The sequence below is a fragment of the Nipponia nippon genome, unplaced genomic scaffold (genome assembly GCF_047370975.1).
Source record: "Nipponia nippon isolate SJK-2023a ecotype South Korea unplaced genomic scaffold, ASM4737097v1 scaffold_3, whole genome shotgun sequence".
NCBI lineage: Eukaryota > Metazoa > Chordata > Aves > Pelecaniformes > Threskiornithidae > Nipponia > Nipponia nippon.
The window spans coordinates 44770524-44789302 of record NW_028262347.1 but is presented as its reverse complement, the minus strand read 5'-3'; the positions used below and the strand labels follow the sequence as shown (position 1 = coordinate 44789302).

General features: G+C 36.6%; 1 protein-coding gene across 2 annotated transcripts in view; it reads right to left on the bottom strand.

Moving 5' to 3' along the window:
- The window catches only part of PTPRQ (protein tyrosine phosphatase receptor type Q), a 143572-nt gene that overhangs the window by 58689 nt on the left and 66104 nt on the right, over positions 1–18779 (bottom strand). For both annotated transcript variants that reach the window (XM_087765815.1, XM_087765814.1), the window contains exons 35-42: positions 15935–16095; positions 14217–14362; positions 7154–7319; positions 6482–6772; positions 5934–6209; positions 4994–5145; positions 3243–3384; positions 729–998 (exon numbers count right to left, since the gene is read on the bottom strand). In XM_087765815.1, coding sequence (XP_087621941.1) covers positions 729–998; positions 3243–3384; positions 4994–5145; positions 5934–6209; positions 6482–6772; positions 7154–7319; positions 14217–14362; positions 15935–16095 — 1604 coding nt within the window. The remainder of the gene's footprint in view (positions 1–728; positions 999–3242; positions 3385–4993; positions 5146–5933; positions 6210–6481; positions 6773–7153; positions 7320–14216; positions 14363–15934; positions 16096–18779) is intronic.

Genomic DNA, 18779 nt, shown 5'->3' with positions numbered 1-18779 from the left:
AAAAAGGAATTAAATGCAGTAATTGCTCCCATAATTCGGTAGGAAGGTGAAGTCTTGTTCTGGATCCTGCTCGCTGAATATTATTTTTTATTTTTATATTAAACTATCACCGAAGAAGACAAAACCAAGAGAAATAATCCCAAGAGCAGAAATCATCCTTAACTGGGGAAGAGAACTGAAACAGGCATTTGCTTCCTAGATTGAGAGTTGGGCTTCTCTCCACTTCCAGCTTAGAAGCTAAGCACATAGCTATTTACACAGAAGCAATGCTCTATTTTGCACAGAATTTCATCTCCAAGTGCATAAGGAAGTTTCAGGTGTCAAATGAAAGCACAGCCAGGATTAGGTGAAGTGTGAAGTGTGCATGGAGAGAGAAAGTAAAACAGACTTTGGGTGATAATTTTTTACTCCAATGCCAAAAAACCTGCCTACATTCTTCCTTGGATTTAGCTCACAATTTTATTTCTTGTGAAAAAGTCCTATTCATCAAGAGTTATCACAAAGTCTGCTTGAAGATGTTAAATGCTTCTTAATTGAACAAATTCTGAACAGCTTTATTGTCAATCATTGTAGTCATAGCATAGCCCCTGGTAAAAACAAAACAACAAAAATTTTGCTCCTAACAATGCACAATTTAGCTGCCTGCATTAAAGCAGGTATTTCAGGCCTGCTTGTTTCACAGTTGCCATTTAAATTTAACAAAATAATTAACTTGAATAATTTCTTACCTTTTTCTGGAAGTGTACTGGCATTGCATATCTGTTCTTCACCATCACCAGCAGATGTTGCAGCTTTTATTTTAAATTGATAAGTAATATTGGAAAGCAGATTTCTAAAAGTATGCAGGGTATCATAAGTTGAAAAATTTGTAGAATTTCCTTCAACTGTTATGATGTAATGAGTAATTACACCGTTGGATGAAGCAGGAGGGTCCCACTGCACTAGGATCGATTGCCAACTCATTGTAATACAATGAACATTCTGGACAGCATCTGGTACTTAAAAGATACACATTCACCAAAGGTTAACATTCCCACACAATTAAAATGGTAATCACAGAACAATATAGTCAGAGAAGTAAACCCAGTGTTCATAGTGAGGGTCAAACATTCCAGTGGCAGAGAAATTGGTACTGTAAAAGAAACACATTGAGAGAACAAAATACATCTTTGTCCTCATTAGATCGTTCATTTCCAACTACTATGAACATGACTGGTGGTAGTACTTGAAACAGAAGAGGCCACCTATCTGGCTTTTTCCTAGATGTGTCCACCAATTTTATTTTCACAACTGCTTGCATTTTCCCTATTTTTTTTAATCAAAGTGTAGTAAAACACAGTAGTATGAAACTCATATACATATTCCACAACTGTATCAACAGCAGAGGTTCCTTATGTATCTGTTAGCTTTGTTTCTTTTAGGCACTGTATCATAGCTCTCTGTTGTCTCAGCAGAGGCACGACCTGCACAGAAGTCACTGGGCAGGTTTCAGAGCTGTCATATCAATGCTATTACCGTACTGTTCCCCACCTCCTTGCTGGTTCCAGCAGGAGAAATTTTTTTCAATGCTCATAAAAATTTAATAAAAGATAGCAAACATTGTATTCATGCTGAAAATAGAGCTATTATCTGTGAACAACTGATTAAATAGAACAATAAATTAAAGTATCTCAGAAAGGGCTAAAGTGCTGGCTGTACCAGCTAAGAGACAATGAATACACAGTGAGGCGTGCCCCAACCTACTTCCTCTATCAAAACATGTCCGGGAATCCATAAAACAATGAAAATACTGTCAGTGACATACCAGAAATAGAGGGAAACATGTACATTATCAGTGCACAGAGGTAAATGAATCTCTTTAAAATGATTGATTTTCTTTTCAGAGTTCAAAGAAAACATTATTTAAAAAAAAAAAAAATCAGCATCTGCAGAAGAAAGAAGATTAACTGGCACTTTTAATAAAGACCAGAGACAGAACCCTTAGATGAACTCAATGAGGAACTGATCCAGCAACTGCCCCAAATCTGGGTTGGAAGGAAAGGAAACAATGCTGCAACCAGATGAGCATAAAGTCTGACAAAAAGCTACAAAATTACTAGACCATGGTCCTGTGGGCAATGTCTCTCCAGCACTTCTGAAGAAAGTACCTTGAGCATGGAATGTCAGTGATGAAATGAGACATCTGATGGATGACCATGGCTCTTGGGCAGGACAACCTCCAGCTGCAGGGATCCAACAGCCAACCTGAACCAGTTCAGTGATGGTCCAGATTTCTCATGGTGTTGTAAGTGCTGGGTACAATAAACAGCATAATTTTTCCCAGAGATCCTGTTTTATCAGCTCTGGAAAGAATATTTCACTGGACATGTGGTCTTGAGAAACTGTAGTTACCATATGCGATCTTTTGATACCTTGTCTGCTCTCTTTGCTGTCAGTATAAAGGAAGCTGTGAGTTCAGACACAGCCCCCTAACCCATGCTAGTCTCCTGGCACTGACAGGTCTTATAAAGTACATGAGCCTGGGGATTGCTCTGACCTGGCAAAGGAGCTACAGTTTTGCACAAAGGCCAGTTTCACAAACTCGCAGAGCTCCCAGGCTCTCTTTAGTGAATGTTGAATATTCACTTTCACATGATACAATTTTTCATTTTGAAACAACCTGCACCTTCAAAAGACATGTAGAAGGCACAAGACAAAACTGTACATAAGCCAGCTATATTGCATAGTCCTCCCCAGTCGTCAGGAAGAGTAAGGTCTAACAAATTAGGATATTTAATTAGTGGCCAGCTTCCCTTCCTAAAATAAATTATAAAAAATGTTAAAAATTTGTATTCGTTTAATACAATTTCCAGTTCATTTGCCAATCTTTTGTCCAGCTGCTTTTGATACTGCTGAAGTTTCAGTTATTTTCACAGGGATCCGAATTATCGCTTTGATCTGCAAAGACTGATATCTATCTAATTTTCCTCCCTTTATCTGTGATGCTATTAAAAGATTTATAGTAGCCATATAAGCCTCTCATTTCAGATGAGGACATTTCTAATTCTACACTTCCGACCTCAAACTTCAAACCCAGCCTATCCGGTACAATAGGAATGTGAATCAGCGTTACACAGGCAGAAGACAATGATGAGATAGTGTTATGTTACGTTTTCTTTGGAGAGAAGAGGAAGACTGTTGTTCAGCCATACAAGGAAAATATACATAAACAGAACTGCAGCTTAGAAGTCGTTACATCTAACCTGATTCCATCGTTGTAAACTGGACAGCATTACTGAACTGATTGCCATTCCCAAGCTTGGTAAATGCAGAGACACTGATAAAATAGGGGCTGAATGGTTCTAATCCAACAAGGTTTGCTTCATGGTTTGAACCTGAAATGTTCTTAAGGAAGGAAAAATTATTAGTATGCAATTAATCTGTGTAAACATTGTGGGCCTCACCTTGAACCCACTGAAATGAACAGAAGATTTAGAGCCATAGTCTTGCCTCTTCTACTCTGAGTAGCTTTCAGTGAAAGTAATCCCTGAGCTCAACAAAAAAGAATGCAGGGTCAAATTCTTCCTTTCCTTTCTCCTCTCCCTCTTTCACTGTGACTTGTGAGGGAGATATGCTGAAGGATGGTATCATAATTACCATAGCGTTTTTAGAACAGATTAACTCCACATATGCCTTCTTTTACCAATACTGTAAACTCTTGTCACCTCCACACTGCCACATCAACCCCCTCTCACCTTCTACTTCCTTACTACACCTCTGCAGCTGAAGAGGTCATGGGTCATAGCTTCTCATTTCTTTTACTCTACCTGAGCCAGACACACAGACTGATGAAGAGCTTCCAAAAAAAGCTAAAAACCACAGTTCAGTTCCTGGTAGCTATTTTTCACAGAACATGCAAGGCATATTTTGTGCAAATGTTGAGGACATTCAGGTGCTCTGGCCAGTTTCTGTAGTCTCATTGAGTTTGAGTCTGTCTGAGACGGACAGTGAGGAATAATTTTTGGTGGCCTCCATGAGCACCCAAAGAATGTGTTTCCAAAGGCAGCTGCCTGTAGAAAACACTGTTCCTCTTCTGTATGTGCATTGTGCTTCCCCTCTTCCAAGGATGATGGAAGAAACTGGGGTGATGCCAACACTTCATTCCACAATGGGGAGTAACAGCAGACTGCATATGGGTTACCACAGTAGGCCACCTCATGGGCACTGAATTCTGCAATGCATACGCTTAACAACAGCACAAGCACTTTCCTTGCATGCTAAGTCTCTGAAATAAGGACTATATTGCTGAGGGAGTTGGAGTAATTAAGCTCCTCACAGTCCCACAACTTACACTGCATGTTTTAAACTCATAGCTCACTGCAGCAATGCCTTTTCCCTGCAGCTTGTACAAGTGTCTTGGGCCAACAGAACTCACTATATAGTTTCTAAGCCTGAGATGCAATCCTGGCCTCAGCTTGCTGCCCTTACAGTTCACAGTGCATTTCTTGATGTCATCCAAACAACCAGGTTAAAGCACATGTAAATGCCTTGATTAATTTCTATATAGAATTTTATAGCATCTATTTAAGTTAAAACTAATTCAGTTATTCTGTCAAAATAAAGAAATGCAAACCTTCTTTCTTCCTTTCTTTCTTTTTGAATCTTGAAAGTCCACAGATACTAAATAGCTAAACAAAAGTAGCCACAAGTCACTTCTGTCATTTTCTAACATCAAACTTACACTGAAATATGAACTAAAGATTAATAAAGCTTATCATTAATGAAATATTAGATGCTCAAAGCAAATTAAGATCTAATCATTTTTTCTCTAATTTTAAAAATTGAATTGCAGGCATGTTGGAATGGAAAGTAAACTGTCTTAACAAACACGAATTTAGAGGAGCTTCATAATTATAGGAGCATAACAGACATTTAAAATATTTGTCATATCTTTTGTTCCTAAAGCATGAAAAAAGTATTTAAAAAAATTAAAGACTGTTAATTATACACATACCTGATAAAATAGTTTTTCAGTGTTGTTTTGATAAATCTTAAAATTATATCTCATAATAACACCATTTGGCTGGGGACTTGGATCCCATTTTAGCCACACAGAATCTGCAGTGTAGTTGGTAATGGTCAAGTTCTGGGGTGGAGCTAATGGCACTGCAAAAGAGAAATGCTCTTGAGTTCCAAATGACAAATAATCCAGGCAAAACCTAACACTTTAGAGAAGCAGGAGAACACATGTACACTTGTTATCATTTGTATCTGAACTCATGAAAACTGTACTTCATTGCTATTTGAATATTTCTTTTTGGCATGAAGCAAATTCAATTAATTGAGAATACATGTTTAGTCAGCAAGGGATCTTCTCAGAGATCTAAGAAATCTATTCATCACTTAAACATCCCCCTTGCCAGAACTAAGGCATTTAACAAGAGTCATATTACATATATTGTTGGAATGTGATGTACCCTGTTTCCTACATCTTATATTAAGCCCAACTCAATATATATTTAAAAGATACATCATTTACCATGTAGGTGTAGGTCTCCATGTAAAGGAGACCTGTAAGAATGTGTCAGAAATATTTCCATGTTTTATCATTTTTCAGTTACATGGGAGGATGAAGAGAAACGTACTGTTGCTTGCTTTAAAATCCCTGATATTTGGCAAACTGAAACATTCCAAAGGCAAAAAACATTTCTCGTTGGAGTTATTTTTGTAATCCTATGCAGAATGTGACCTCCTCTGGCACACTGTGGCAAGAGAAGGAGAACTCAGAAAATACTTCCCTTGTAGTGTTTCCTTCTTCTGAAAGCTCTTCATGCACAGACCAATGGAAGATGAATCCTCCATCTCAACTCTCTCTGGGTCTGATGTTCAGCCCTAAGATGGATGCAATAACATAGGGCCAAAATTTCAAGTTGGTTACAATTGAATTTGCTCACCTGACTCATCTGTGTAGAACTGAAGCACAGCAGATGGACCAGCTCCTTTTATTGTTCTTGCAGCTGCATAAATACTGTATAATGTGAACGGTAGAAGGTCTTCCAAGATGATAAAATTATTGGTGGTAGAGAATGAGTTATTCCTTTCTGGCCCAAATAAATTTAAATCATAACTTATTATAATACCACTTGGCTTAACAGGAGGGTCCCATGAAAGCATAACTGAGGTAGTTGAGAGATTTGAAAATGTTTTGATTATAGGTGCTGATTCTGGGACTACATGAAGAAATAAGAAAGAGAAAAACAAGGATAACCTCAGAAAAATATGAGTTACAATGAAAAATGTCTTTCAGCTATCAGTTAAAGTTGTGCTCTGAGTGGAAAATTCTATTTCATGGTCTCAATACAGAAATGGGTAGCAGTTGTTTTTGTCATTGTATAACAAAAAAGCCTTAAGTAACATGAGAAAAATAAACATAAATAAACAATAGCTTTTAGAAAGCTGGGTTTTTTTCTACATTTCCTTAGGAATGAATAAAATATCTTACCATCTTCATCAGTTCTTATATGCAGACTTAGAGCATGCAGTTCAGAAGATCCTTTATCAGTGGCTGGTGTGATTTTCAGAATGTAATCAGTATATTTCTCCAGATTGTCAAAAATGATGCTTGTGTTGTAAGTAGGGAAAGACAATATCTTATTGGTTCCCAGTTGCAACAAACTTAGAGAAATGTGAAAGAAGACTAAGCCATTTGGCTGGGATGGTGGAAGCCAGCTTACATTTACAGAAGATGAGGAAATGTTTTGATAAACCAGATTTTGAACAGAACCATCTGGGACTATGAAAGATAATAAGCAAAAAATAAACGCATGGATTACAGTAATAAAGCATCCAAAATCAAAACAGAAATAAATGCCGAAAGTATGAGTCTGTAAATCTCATTTGTAATATTTTGTACAACTTGTAAAAATCATTTATGTTTCACTATCAAAAGCAAAATATTTAGAAAGCATATATGAATAATCATCTATGTTAAATTTGTTTAACAAAAGAGTCTTAATGATGGTTTAAGACAATATTTTCATCGCTTGTATCCCAAGAAGAAGCTTGTGAACTACGTTCTTAATATTACAAAGCAAAGACTCAGATCAAAATGTCTTTTTCTTTAATGAAAGGAAGCACCGATATACACTGCTCATTTAAAAAGTTATTAACTTACTATCCTGATCTGTATACACATGTATTATTTCACTGGTTTTGTTTCCATCTCCAAAAGCTGTGCTTGCAGTTAACCATAGAGTATAATGGCTGTATTTTGCCAAGTCATCCAGAACTGCAGACTGGGACATACTCACATCGCTGTCATTACCATAACTTGTGAAATTCTAAAGGAAAAAAAAAAGTGTTGTCATTGAAAATGTTGTTTATTCATTGATTTCTCTTCCTAGCCTCCCATTTAGCCATCACCACCAACAGCAGATATGATTCACCATGGTGTTCAGGAGACATAAACCTACACTTTGACTCCTAATGAGTCCTGATTTTTACTGAAATACTCAAGTAATTTATTGTTTGACATCTGTTGTTACTCCTTGTAAGTACTACAGAGTACCTAATTGACTCCTCCTGTTGTTTGTATTTGTTGAATGCCAATCGACCTTTTTTAGAACACATTAAATCTATAATATTGCAATGTGTTTATGCATATTGCATAAGAAAATGACAAAAAAGTATCATCTGCTAATTGTTCATAGATTACATGATCACACATGTGATTGACTCGCCTGATCTGTATGAAGCAAATCAAAGGACTTCTCTCACTTTATTCCATTTTTATGAGTAGATCTTACAGAAAATTGTCTGATTTTGAATTAAAATCTTCCAGTGGCAGAGATCTCACCGCAACACTTGATAAACTGTTCCTTTTGTTAGTTGTCCTTTCCATTAAAAACATGCCATTAGTTGTCATGCAAACATCTACACCCAGTGGATTGCATTGAACTGAAGGAACTGACAGAATTTCTTTTCCTTGTGCAGTTACTTGCTAACAAAAGGATTGCACCAGAACCAAGACCCACTTTGTTTTGAACTATATAACAAATTCCACTAAAACTGTGATTGTTGCAATAGGTTAATGCTCTAGATCAGCCCCTCTGAGGAGGCAATTCCTGTTTGGAATGAACCATTTTGGAAACTGAAAAGAAAAAAAACCAATCCAATTACTTATGTAAGGTCAGCTATACCACATAACTGAATGTGTCACATCACCCAGTGCTTCATGGGAACCTAACTTAGATGTTCCAAAGCAGTTTGGTTCATGATTTGAAAACTGTTGAGAGGTCATGTACCACATAAGCATATTCAGCTCCAGCATTAGGTAGGAAGTCAAAGCTTTTCTCCTGATTCAAAGAGTCAGTATCATTCCTCTCCAGCAGTCACACTGCCCCGTTGAGCAGATGGCATGGGCAGCACTTCTCAGGAACAAAGAAGTCCTCCTCAATTTTCTACATAGCAACATTTTCAGAGGGAGCTGGATTTTGCCCAAACCCCTGATGAGTTGCCTAGTACACATTCCAGTTATTTGGCCTGCCCACAATTTTTGGTGTTACATCTTATTTGCACCCTCCAGCTCCTTAAGACCAAAGATGGCTTTAAATGCTTTCCTAAAAGAGAGAGACTGTGATAGCAGACATACTAAAACAGGAGGAAGGGGAATGTAATGTTTGCATATGTAAATTCAGAACTACCACATACAAACACAGGCATACTAAAACCGCATACTAAAAAATGGGTTATATTTCTCTTGAGGAAAGTTCCTACTGAAGAAGTCACTATGATATGCTCTACCAAACAGTTGAGTCAGTACTGTGCAAATTGATAGTTCAGTATGCAATCTTGATGCCTGTCACCAATATGTATCAATTTATGTATCTAATGTAACACTTGACCAATTTTTTTGTACAGGCAAAATTATTTTACTTCTGCAGAAAACAATAGGTGATACTCTCATTCATTCCCCTGAGATTTATATACCAATATCTGAAGACCTAGTTTTGCCTACAGTCACTAGTGCTCACATAACATAAATAAGTAAACAGTTCGTTTGGCAATGAAAGTGTAAGCCTTTATTTTGAATGCAGAACAGAAGCTGCACAAATTGGTGGTATAAATTTCTATATCCGCTCCTATTAACAGACTTAAAGCACACTGTTAGGTTTGTCTGAAAGATTAGGTTAAGTCAACATCAGTCAAAATACTAAGAAATTCACCTTAATATATGCCTTTCTTCTAAACGTAGATGGAAGCTCACACTATCTTCACATAACTAACTGAAAAAGGCTGCGAAGAGCTTTGCTTTACACTTGGGTAGGGTAAGATACAAGAAATAGAGGATCGAATTCTAAGGTATTTAATTAAACTTTGTGATGCTGAAGCACAGTATGACAGAAAATACCTTCTGACACAGAAGCATCATTCTACTATCCTCCTGTTGTTATGGTTATTAGATATTGTAATTAATAATAATTTTAATTGATAATATCTAATGAGAAGACAAAAAAAAGGACCTTAAATAATTCTCTGAGTTTTCAAGGTAAAAATGTCAAAGGTACCACATCAAGTTTTGATTCTAGATTTAATGGGAGTTTATTGGTATGAACAGCTGAAAATCCAACTCAGTTTAAAAAGCATACCTTTACAATTTAGTCAGCTGTCTGGCAGTTAAGGACTCAGTGAACCAACGGGAACTCTGTAACAGGCTTTTTACTGGTTCAACAAAAACTGTTTTAAGAGGTAGCGCCCTTACGATGAGGAGCCCAAGGACTGGGGACTACCTCAAACTTCTGATATGACAAAATATTAGAAAAGAATGAACACATAATTAAGAGTAAGGGTGAGCAGGAAGAACTGTGTGGGTACAAACTGAGAAAAGATGAAACTTGTACTAATTGTACCCTGGGGATAGAATACTATAGGAAGTTTTACAATTAACTGTGGCTGCAGATGAAAGCAAACAGCTTAGGATCTTTGGCTACAGCTGAAGAAATTATTCCTTCTGTCCCCTTCTTCATCCATACATGAAAGAAGTTTTGACATAGCAAAGTATCAGATTATTAAAAGCAGCTAAGTGTAAGCAATACACACAGGCCATGAAAGTGTCAGCAGAAAGTAGTATCTTCTTCACCCCAGGAAGCAGCAGAAATTTCCAGTGGCATAAAGCTGTAATTAGTTGCATACAGACAACACAGCGCTGCTGTTCTTCACTGTTAATCTTTTTCCCCCCCGGTTCTGTTTCCTTCTTTAGGTTCATTGCCTTGCACTGTTGTTTTGAGTTAGAGTCTCACATGCTTGACTCTGGCAATCAGGCGAGAGTGGTGACACTGAGGGCTAATCCAAGCCATTCCTCAAGGAGCGTAATGCACACTGTTCCAAGTACCAATCTAACTGAAGATATTTCCTTTTTGTGTGCTGTACCATTCTGAGGCCATCTTTTAAAAAATTTGCAGTGTATTTTAGGGAAGTTCCCCTTTTATCCTTATTTTGGTCATACTGGTGAAAAAAAAATGTTTGATTGTTAAGTTAATATAGCACATTGCTTTCATCCCTTGTCTGCATCCCGACGGCAGACCAAGCCGAATTTCACTCTGAACTGTATCCAGTCATGTTCACTTAGGTTGGCTTGAAGTACAGGGGTTGGATGATTTGGGGTCTAATGTTCAGTCTCTAGAAGGGCGGTGGCCTTTTCTTCTCTACTTAGCTCCTGGTGCCCCTGTCTGGTTTGGCAGAGCAGGACAGTTGTCATCTGTACTGAAATTCCTACACTGGAGAACTTTCTCCAAGTATAAATTTATATTTGTAATTAGCACCTTTCCCACTTTCTCGCTAATCAAAACACAAGTATAGAGAAATTGAATAAAAGAGTTTATTGAAGTCCATGATATTTCTTATAGATCAGTATTTAGCAATGAGACAATTACTTCCATAGATTCTTTGATTTCTTTCCTCGATAAGACTGAGAACGTGGGCAGTATGATTGCTTCAATCATCATGTAAGGAAACCACAGAGAAAAATTTGCAAAGCTGCTATTGCAAATAGTGAAAGCTTGAACTGTAGGAATTCAGCAGCATCACAGAGAAGTGATGTGCACAAGAGGTACAGTGCCATGTCATCTGTGTGGGAAGTTCTTGGTCAGAATATGTCCCATCTTTACCGCACTGAGGCGGTAGTAGTGAACATAAACCAAAAAGCAGCATGTTCCCTAGACCTGTGGTAGCAGAAGATGAAAGACAAAGCTGGACTTCAACCTAGCCTCATGCAAGTGATGGTTTCTTCTATTTGGCTACCAGTCACTGCTCCCTCTCTGACACTTTTTCTTTTACAGCCTGTCAGCATCCCCATAGAAACAGCCCACTCCTATACCAAAATCCTCAAATCTAATCTCCATCACTAAATTTTTCCTTCTGCTGTTCTGGTTATGAATCCTAGGTCTGAGCATCGCAGGCCTTCTGACTGGACAGCCGCAGTGTGATTTTTCATGTAGACCTGCAAAGCAAAGAAACTATACATTATTTTTCTGCCCTATGAAGGTACGTAACTTTTGGGTTTTTTTCTTTTTAAAGGAAAACTATTTTTCCTGCAAGTTTCTGCATCATGTCAAGGAGTAAACTGCATCCTTTATCTCAGGTCTTTTGCTTTTTTCCCCCTAAACAAAATGCTTTACTCTGCAGCTACTGATTTCCTGTTTTTAACACTGCTGTTTGTAATCAGTGCTTTATACTCATTGGCCTTTAATATGCCTAAGGAGTTTGAGAACATGTGAGGAGAAGTGAGAACTTGAGACAACAGAATAGTAGTAGTTTTAGTATGACTTTTACATCTATTTCAGATTACGACAGCATTGGGAGATGTTAATTTGCTTGAGATACTTCAGCTGGGACAGTTTTTCAGGCATCTAAGACTTGGACCTCTGTTGTTATGTCCTGACAAAGCAGCAGATGAAAGACTGGCAGAGAATGGCTGCCTACAGCAGTGTCTGAGCAGGTGGGGTTTCTAGAAATGTGAAAAGATCATCTACTTTTTTAGTTCTCCTATATCATTTCCCAAACTGAAAATACAGTTTGGATAAACATAAGCAGAATGGTGACCTAGATGCAGAAGCATCCAACCAAGGATTATTTATTTCCAAATGTGTGCAATACAAAACTTACCAACAGACCCTGCAACTATATGGTTATACTTTTAAGTTACAGATAGTTGTAAGCTGTATGTGTGCATACACTGATACAGCTTACAACTGTCTGTATATGTCATATATATAATATACATATACATATCAGGCTGGCTTTCACACATGCATTTCTCTGTTGTAAAAAGAGTAATATAAAATATCTGACAGAAGGGAGCAGGGGAGAGTTGGTTTTTTCTCCTGTTTGAAATCTGTCTTGCACGTACAGGAATGCCAAGGTAAAGAACAGGACTGCAACGTAGATACGGTAGTTGCCATGCCAAATAGTGAACAGAGAGGCATGTGAAGGGCAGAGGGAGTTAAGGGAAGCAGATAGATAAGGAGTGGATCATGATTTGAGAGATTAATGGTGATGTCCCATGGCCATAAGAGACAGATGCAACAGCAGCTGAAACTTGTCTTCTCATAGCTTTCTGCAGAGGGATGGGTTAAATTTCAAAGCTGAAAGGGTGAAAACGGTAGTTTCCACACCTAGAACTGGAGCTACTGTCAGCGCTTTTCTGCCATCCACCACATAATATGCCAAAGCAGCGGTAACTTTCACCCATGCCACCACCCTGTCCTTGCCCAACCACATCGCATGATAATGAAACTGGACCCTCACCTTGCTGGGCCAGTGCTACTCTGCTTCATCTTCCCTATCTTGCTCCTTCATTTCCAGAGTCCTGGGCACATCCACAGGGATTACAGCTCTCAGTGTACCAGTTTCACCTTACTCGTTCTCTGCGGAGTTCCACCTTCCTAAAGGCAGGAATAGCTCGAGTCCATAGTCCTCCTCCAAAATTGCTTGAGTTGTCCAAGAATTAGACAAACGTAGACACTCTTCATAGGATGGGCTAGTTTAGGTAATGCACTGGTGTAAACATTTCTCCAGGGATTTGTTAGGCAAAGAAAAATGCTGTTGGTATAGCAGTGCAAGCAAGCAGAGGCTGAAGCTCTGAACTGTAGCCCTGATTTTAATCTCATCAGAATGTGAATTCATGGCATGGTCCTGCTTGCATCTGAAACTATGCAGACAGAGCCTGGCAACCACACAGCTTCACAGAAGTCAGAGAATTGTATACACTGAAGTATGTCAGCAATTATTCAGTCACAGGTATTTGTAAAATTTGTGAATATTTTTTTCTAGTTATCCTCAAACACATGCATACCTCACACTAGACATATCTTGAGCATAAAGTTATGCAGTAGAGGTAATTTTTCATGCATTAGTTTCTTCATTAATTTATATTTCTTTCTTTTCTTCCACATGTGTAAAGCTTGTAACCAAAAACCTGTAAAGGAAGCTTATTTCTTCTTATTATATTTCTGTATCATAATATATTCTTACAAAGGAGAACAGAAAAACTATGTATACAATTAATAAATGTGGTGCAGAATTAAGGATGAAAGTAGCAACAAAAAAAACCTACATGGAAATGTATGTATCACCAAAAAATTATAAATAACATTTTATTTGTCTTTTATGCTTTAGCTTAGGAACCTCAATATCTTTGTTTCAATATACTAAACAGTAATTTCCTTTTAAGAGTAACAAAAATATGAAATAATAATGCATTCACTACTTTGACATTATCTTCTTATTTTCAGAAGATGTACAAACATGCATTAAAAAGTAAAAACAGAACTGTTACAGAAATTTATTCAAATTGATAGACTAGACTAAGATAAACAGTCTTAAGGATGTGCAATGAATGTAATGGGTCTTGTGTTTATCTATGTACTTATATTGTGCATATATATGTATTACATGTATGTGTGTGTGTGTGTATATGTACATATAAACTTTGCAATATGGAATATTACACAAAACCTATTTGCTTTAATGCTTCAAGATATGAATGGCCAATGAGATGCACAATGCAACACACGATTACAAGATGTGCTTCCGTCTTTGTAAGTTAAAAAACTGCCTTGTGATAAAGGAAATATGAAAAAACAATATACTGACAACTATATAAAATTGATTTAATTTTTAATGGATTATTACAACACTTTATTGAATTCTACAAAAGAAGAATATAAAAATAAGCTTACCTGTATGAATATTCCTGAATTATTTTTGAAATAAACTGAGTAGTACAGTATATTTCCATTAGGCTTTTGAGGAGGAGACCAGAACAGCATTATTGATGTGGAAGTAAGGTTTCTGTACACAACATCTTTTGGTGGATCACTTGGTGCTGGAAAAATATTCATTTTTAGCATACCTAACTCAAGGTTTTGTACATTTTAGTGCCCAAGAAACATCCACTACAGATTTGACAACATCCTATGTCAGATTAAATGTATTTCTGATTATGGTATAAAAACTTCTTCTGGAAACAATGAAATAAAATAGTAGATATAAATAAATTTTTTAAACCCTATTTTTTCAGACATATTTGTATTTAGCTGCATTTGTAAACAGATGCTCTTTTCTTATAGAATTTGCCCTGTACTTACTGGTTTGGGTACATGGAAAGTGTAATTTGCAGACAGGGAAGTTGACCGAGTTAGGCCTCTATGCTCCATATATAGTTAACAGGAAAAAAAAAGGAGTTGTTTCAGAAAACCTACATTAAAAGCCTTGTTCTCTCTTTGCTGATTATAAACTGAATTTAGGCTCTTAACTCATGTAGGTAAACCAGATACTTAAGCTTGGACAGTATGATCGTTTCTGTTTTTCCCTCTTTCCTCAGCCTATTAAACATGCAGGAAGGACTCTATAAATCATCTTCAATTAGTCTCTCCTCCTGTCCTGTAAAGAATAGCAGCATATGGTCCTTCTCAGTAGCACAGTGATGTAGGAGACTAAAATTCAGTTCCTTAAGTCAGCTTAAGAGAATTTAAATCCATATTTCTTGCCATCCAAGAAAGTGCTCAACACAACATGCAGTAGAGTACTGAACACTGTAAGTTATCTTATAATCTCTCTTGCTTTGTGCTGTTCTAGTTTGTATAAGATACTAAAATATTAATGGGAGGGGGAACTCCAGGATCAGTTCCTAAAAATCCTGCCCTAAAAAGTTAGTTCATGTTTCCATAACAGCTTCAAAAGCAAAGACTGGGAATACCTACAGCCTGATGACTTAGACAGTCTTTTGAGGGATGGCTTGGATAGATGCTAATCCTGCCAGTGACTGTGTGTTGGGAAGCCAGTTTATCTATGCAGGATGATTCTGAAATATGCCTGCATAATATCCATTTTGGAATAGATTGTAGCGATATAATTCATGGGAAAACCAGAAAAAATAATTAAACTGAATGACTTTCAAAGCACAGTATATAGCATGATGATTTATAAAAGTCAGCTACCATGTTGAAAGTATAAAATCATTAAAATAGAATAAACAAACCGCTGTACACTTACAGATTTCATTTGCAAATTAAAACCATTTCAGACTTGTGAGAGAGACTCTAAAGAGTATTTTCCCTATCAGAAGTTGTGTCACAGCAAGATAAAGAAAAGAGCTATTAAAATATATTATAAAATTAATTTGATTTATTCCAAAATTTAAAATTAAATTATTTTAATCTTACCTGTCTTGAAGGGAAATGCGAAGTTTTGCTCAGTAAATTAACAGAAATACCCATCATAATTTTATAGAGCCATAGATATGTGTACAAACACAGAGACACACACAGACAGGTAGCATGTCTCTTCTTGACCAGTCAAATGACACTTCTACTTCAGTAGCTTTATTAACTTAAATAAGACTGACAGAAATTTAAGGCTGAATGAAATTAAAGATTCATACTATATATAAGCTTACCTCCTTCAGAAGTTCTGAATGTTATAGTATCACTTTTTATGTTGCCATCTCCAAATCTTGTACTTGCTGTTAGGTAAGCACTATACTCATAGTTATTTTCCAGGTCTGTGAACTCCAGTGATGTTTCTGTTACATTAACACTCCTTTTTGACATTTTATTCCTAAAGGAAAAGTATTTTATTAATGATATATACACACCATTTCTGTACGTATACAACTATGGCATATGATATAAAATTGAAAAAGGCAATATTGTGGTAAATACAAATATTTTAAGCTTTGAAAAAAGACTGGGACAACTTTTGTCTTTTATGTTGAAAAGCTCACTTTTGTACTGTTGCATCACAATAGGGCTCTTAATTGTGCTTAAAAAAAAAAACACAGAAATATATTTGTAAATTAGATCAGCAAAGACAATGATTATATGGAATATCAAGGAGGAGCATGTCCATCTAGTAACTGCTATTGAATGGTTATGTGGTACCCTTGGGAAGGACACAGTAGGGCATAACTAAACTGTCTCCCTGGACAGGAATAGCGAAATATAAAAAGATTATAGCAGGGAGCATGCCCTACTGTGACTCTGTGAAATTGGTCAGAAGGCTGAAGTTATAAATGGAATAATAGAAGATGATATGGAACAGGAATTAGCTGGTGCTGAGTTAATTCTGGTGGAATGTAGCAGGGGATCAGAATGGAACTCTAGTCAGGTCAAAACCCGCCTAGAAAGACTGTAAGATGTAACATTAATAAAACGCTGGTATTAGCATAGGTATGAAATGATTATCAGAAAGTAAAATAAGATACAGAATTAACTAACTTCAATTCAAAAAGTCTGCTATTCCTCATTAAATTAATTTAATCTTTTATGAAAAAAATAGCAGGGAAAAAAGCTAGCTAAAATTCAGTTCCTGCAAAGATTTCTGTGCGAGTGGGTGCCCTGTGTCTTTAATGGGATTTCAAACAGGGATGATAATTTGACAAGTAAAACCGAATATCTTGCTCCAGAAGTCACTGTGGAGCTCTTCACAAACGAGAGAATGAGTTCTAATTCTAAAAAAAAGGGGAAAGGCTGATTCAAAATTATTAGATGGGCTGATTTTCATCCTTAGATAAATGAATGAATGTCCCATTAGCAAAGACCACCATCTGATACTCCTGAAATAAAGGTACATAAACAAACAATTGGAATGAGAAAATGTATGAGAATGAAAAAAATTAAATTCTCCCTATCCCTTTGACATTTTGAGTGGAATGTCTCTTGACATGGGAAACGCTCTTGGTAACAGAGAAAGTTAACAACACTTACATTTTTCCCAAAGTTCTGACATTTTGAATAGTCAGTAAAGAGATACAAAAGGTTGCAGCTGCAGTTATCAAATTCAATACAAAGAAAAGACATATTTTCTTGGATCTTTGCCCAATATATTCTTAGTCTGAAAAAACGTAGCTGGTTATAATTTAAGTAAGAAGAAAATCCACAGCTTAGTGCTACAAACACTTCTGCTCTGAGTAATTGCATTCTTGTAACATCTTATTTGCCAAAAAATGTTTCGCTATCAGGCATAATTAGGAAGAAGAACAAAAGCTTGGGGTGTTTCAAGAAAAGTTGATTTTCTGTTTAGAAAAAACTGAGTTTCCAATCAAAATAATAAGAAAACACTGATCAAAGTGAGTGCAGTCTTCACAGACAATGAGAAAGTAAGTACCTAGCAGAATAAGCTAAGCCAAGGAATTTTAATGAAGAACAATAATATTAAGTTTTAAACGAGATCTTTCAGAAACCCAGACACAAGAGGTTCTAAGAAATTGCATACTTTCACTTAACAAAGAGAGGTCCCATATTTTCTTGAAAATCTGTGCCTCAAAGTATATCTAGTCAGTAATTATCTCACAAAAATTTGCTGAACAGGATAATGCCAAGAGACAATAGCTATATACAAGTTCAGCAATTTTGTTAACATGCCTTTACTACTCTAGAATTGCAGACTCGGGGAGTATGAGTTTGTAGACCCAAGGCATGCAGAAAGTTGCTTTGCTACCTGCTAGCACCCCAAACCACCTTGTCCTGTGACAAATTCCAAGAAAGATAATAACAATGAAAACATTACAGATATTACCCTTTCTATTCTAGTAGTTGTGGATTCTTGTTCCCAATCCACTAAAGAAAGGTTAACAAATTCTCTATAACTGTTGCAATATATTTAAGAGAAGGAACATTTATTTAACATCTGTATTAACGTTTCTCCTTCTGCCTTACTGAGAAGCTCTGGGATTAACAGTCTCCCCAAAAATATATTGAATGCCTCCCAAAAGCAGCAACTATAGCATGGCAGTTTGCCTTGTCAAATGTCACCCTGCAACACGTTTTATGAAATTGTACAGACAATTCTGTTAAATACTTAAAATTCCCCTCCTTCCCCCCTCCCCGCCTCCCCCCAAAAAAACCTTCAAGGAAGGAGCGAAGTTGTGGCCCCTTTGAAGGCAACGGTAGTTTTTCTCCAATGTCCTTGCCTCAAGATGATACCTAATGCCTCTCTAATTTTAGATATGGCACAGTAAGGACAGATAAGACAGAGCAAGGAGAATATGGAAGGAAAAAGTACAAGGCTTACTGCAAAAAGTTATGTGGTTGCTTAATTCAAATATTTAGCAGGATGGATCAATTAACAGTTTTTAAAAAATAATTCTTACTAATTCATTTGCCATAACAAAAGCAGTAAGCTTTAAGGCAATATAAGGATGAAAATTGTATAACCTCAACTCTCTGAACACAGCCTGTATCAAAACCATAATCCTTATCGTGAAGTAACTCTTTCCTAACTAGAGGATAGTCTTTAATTTA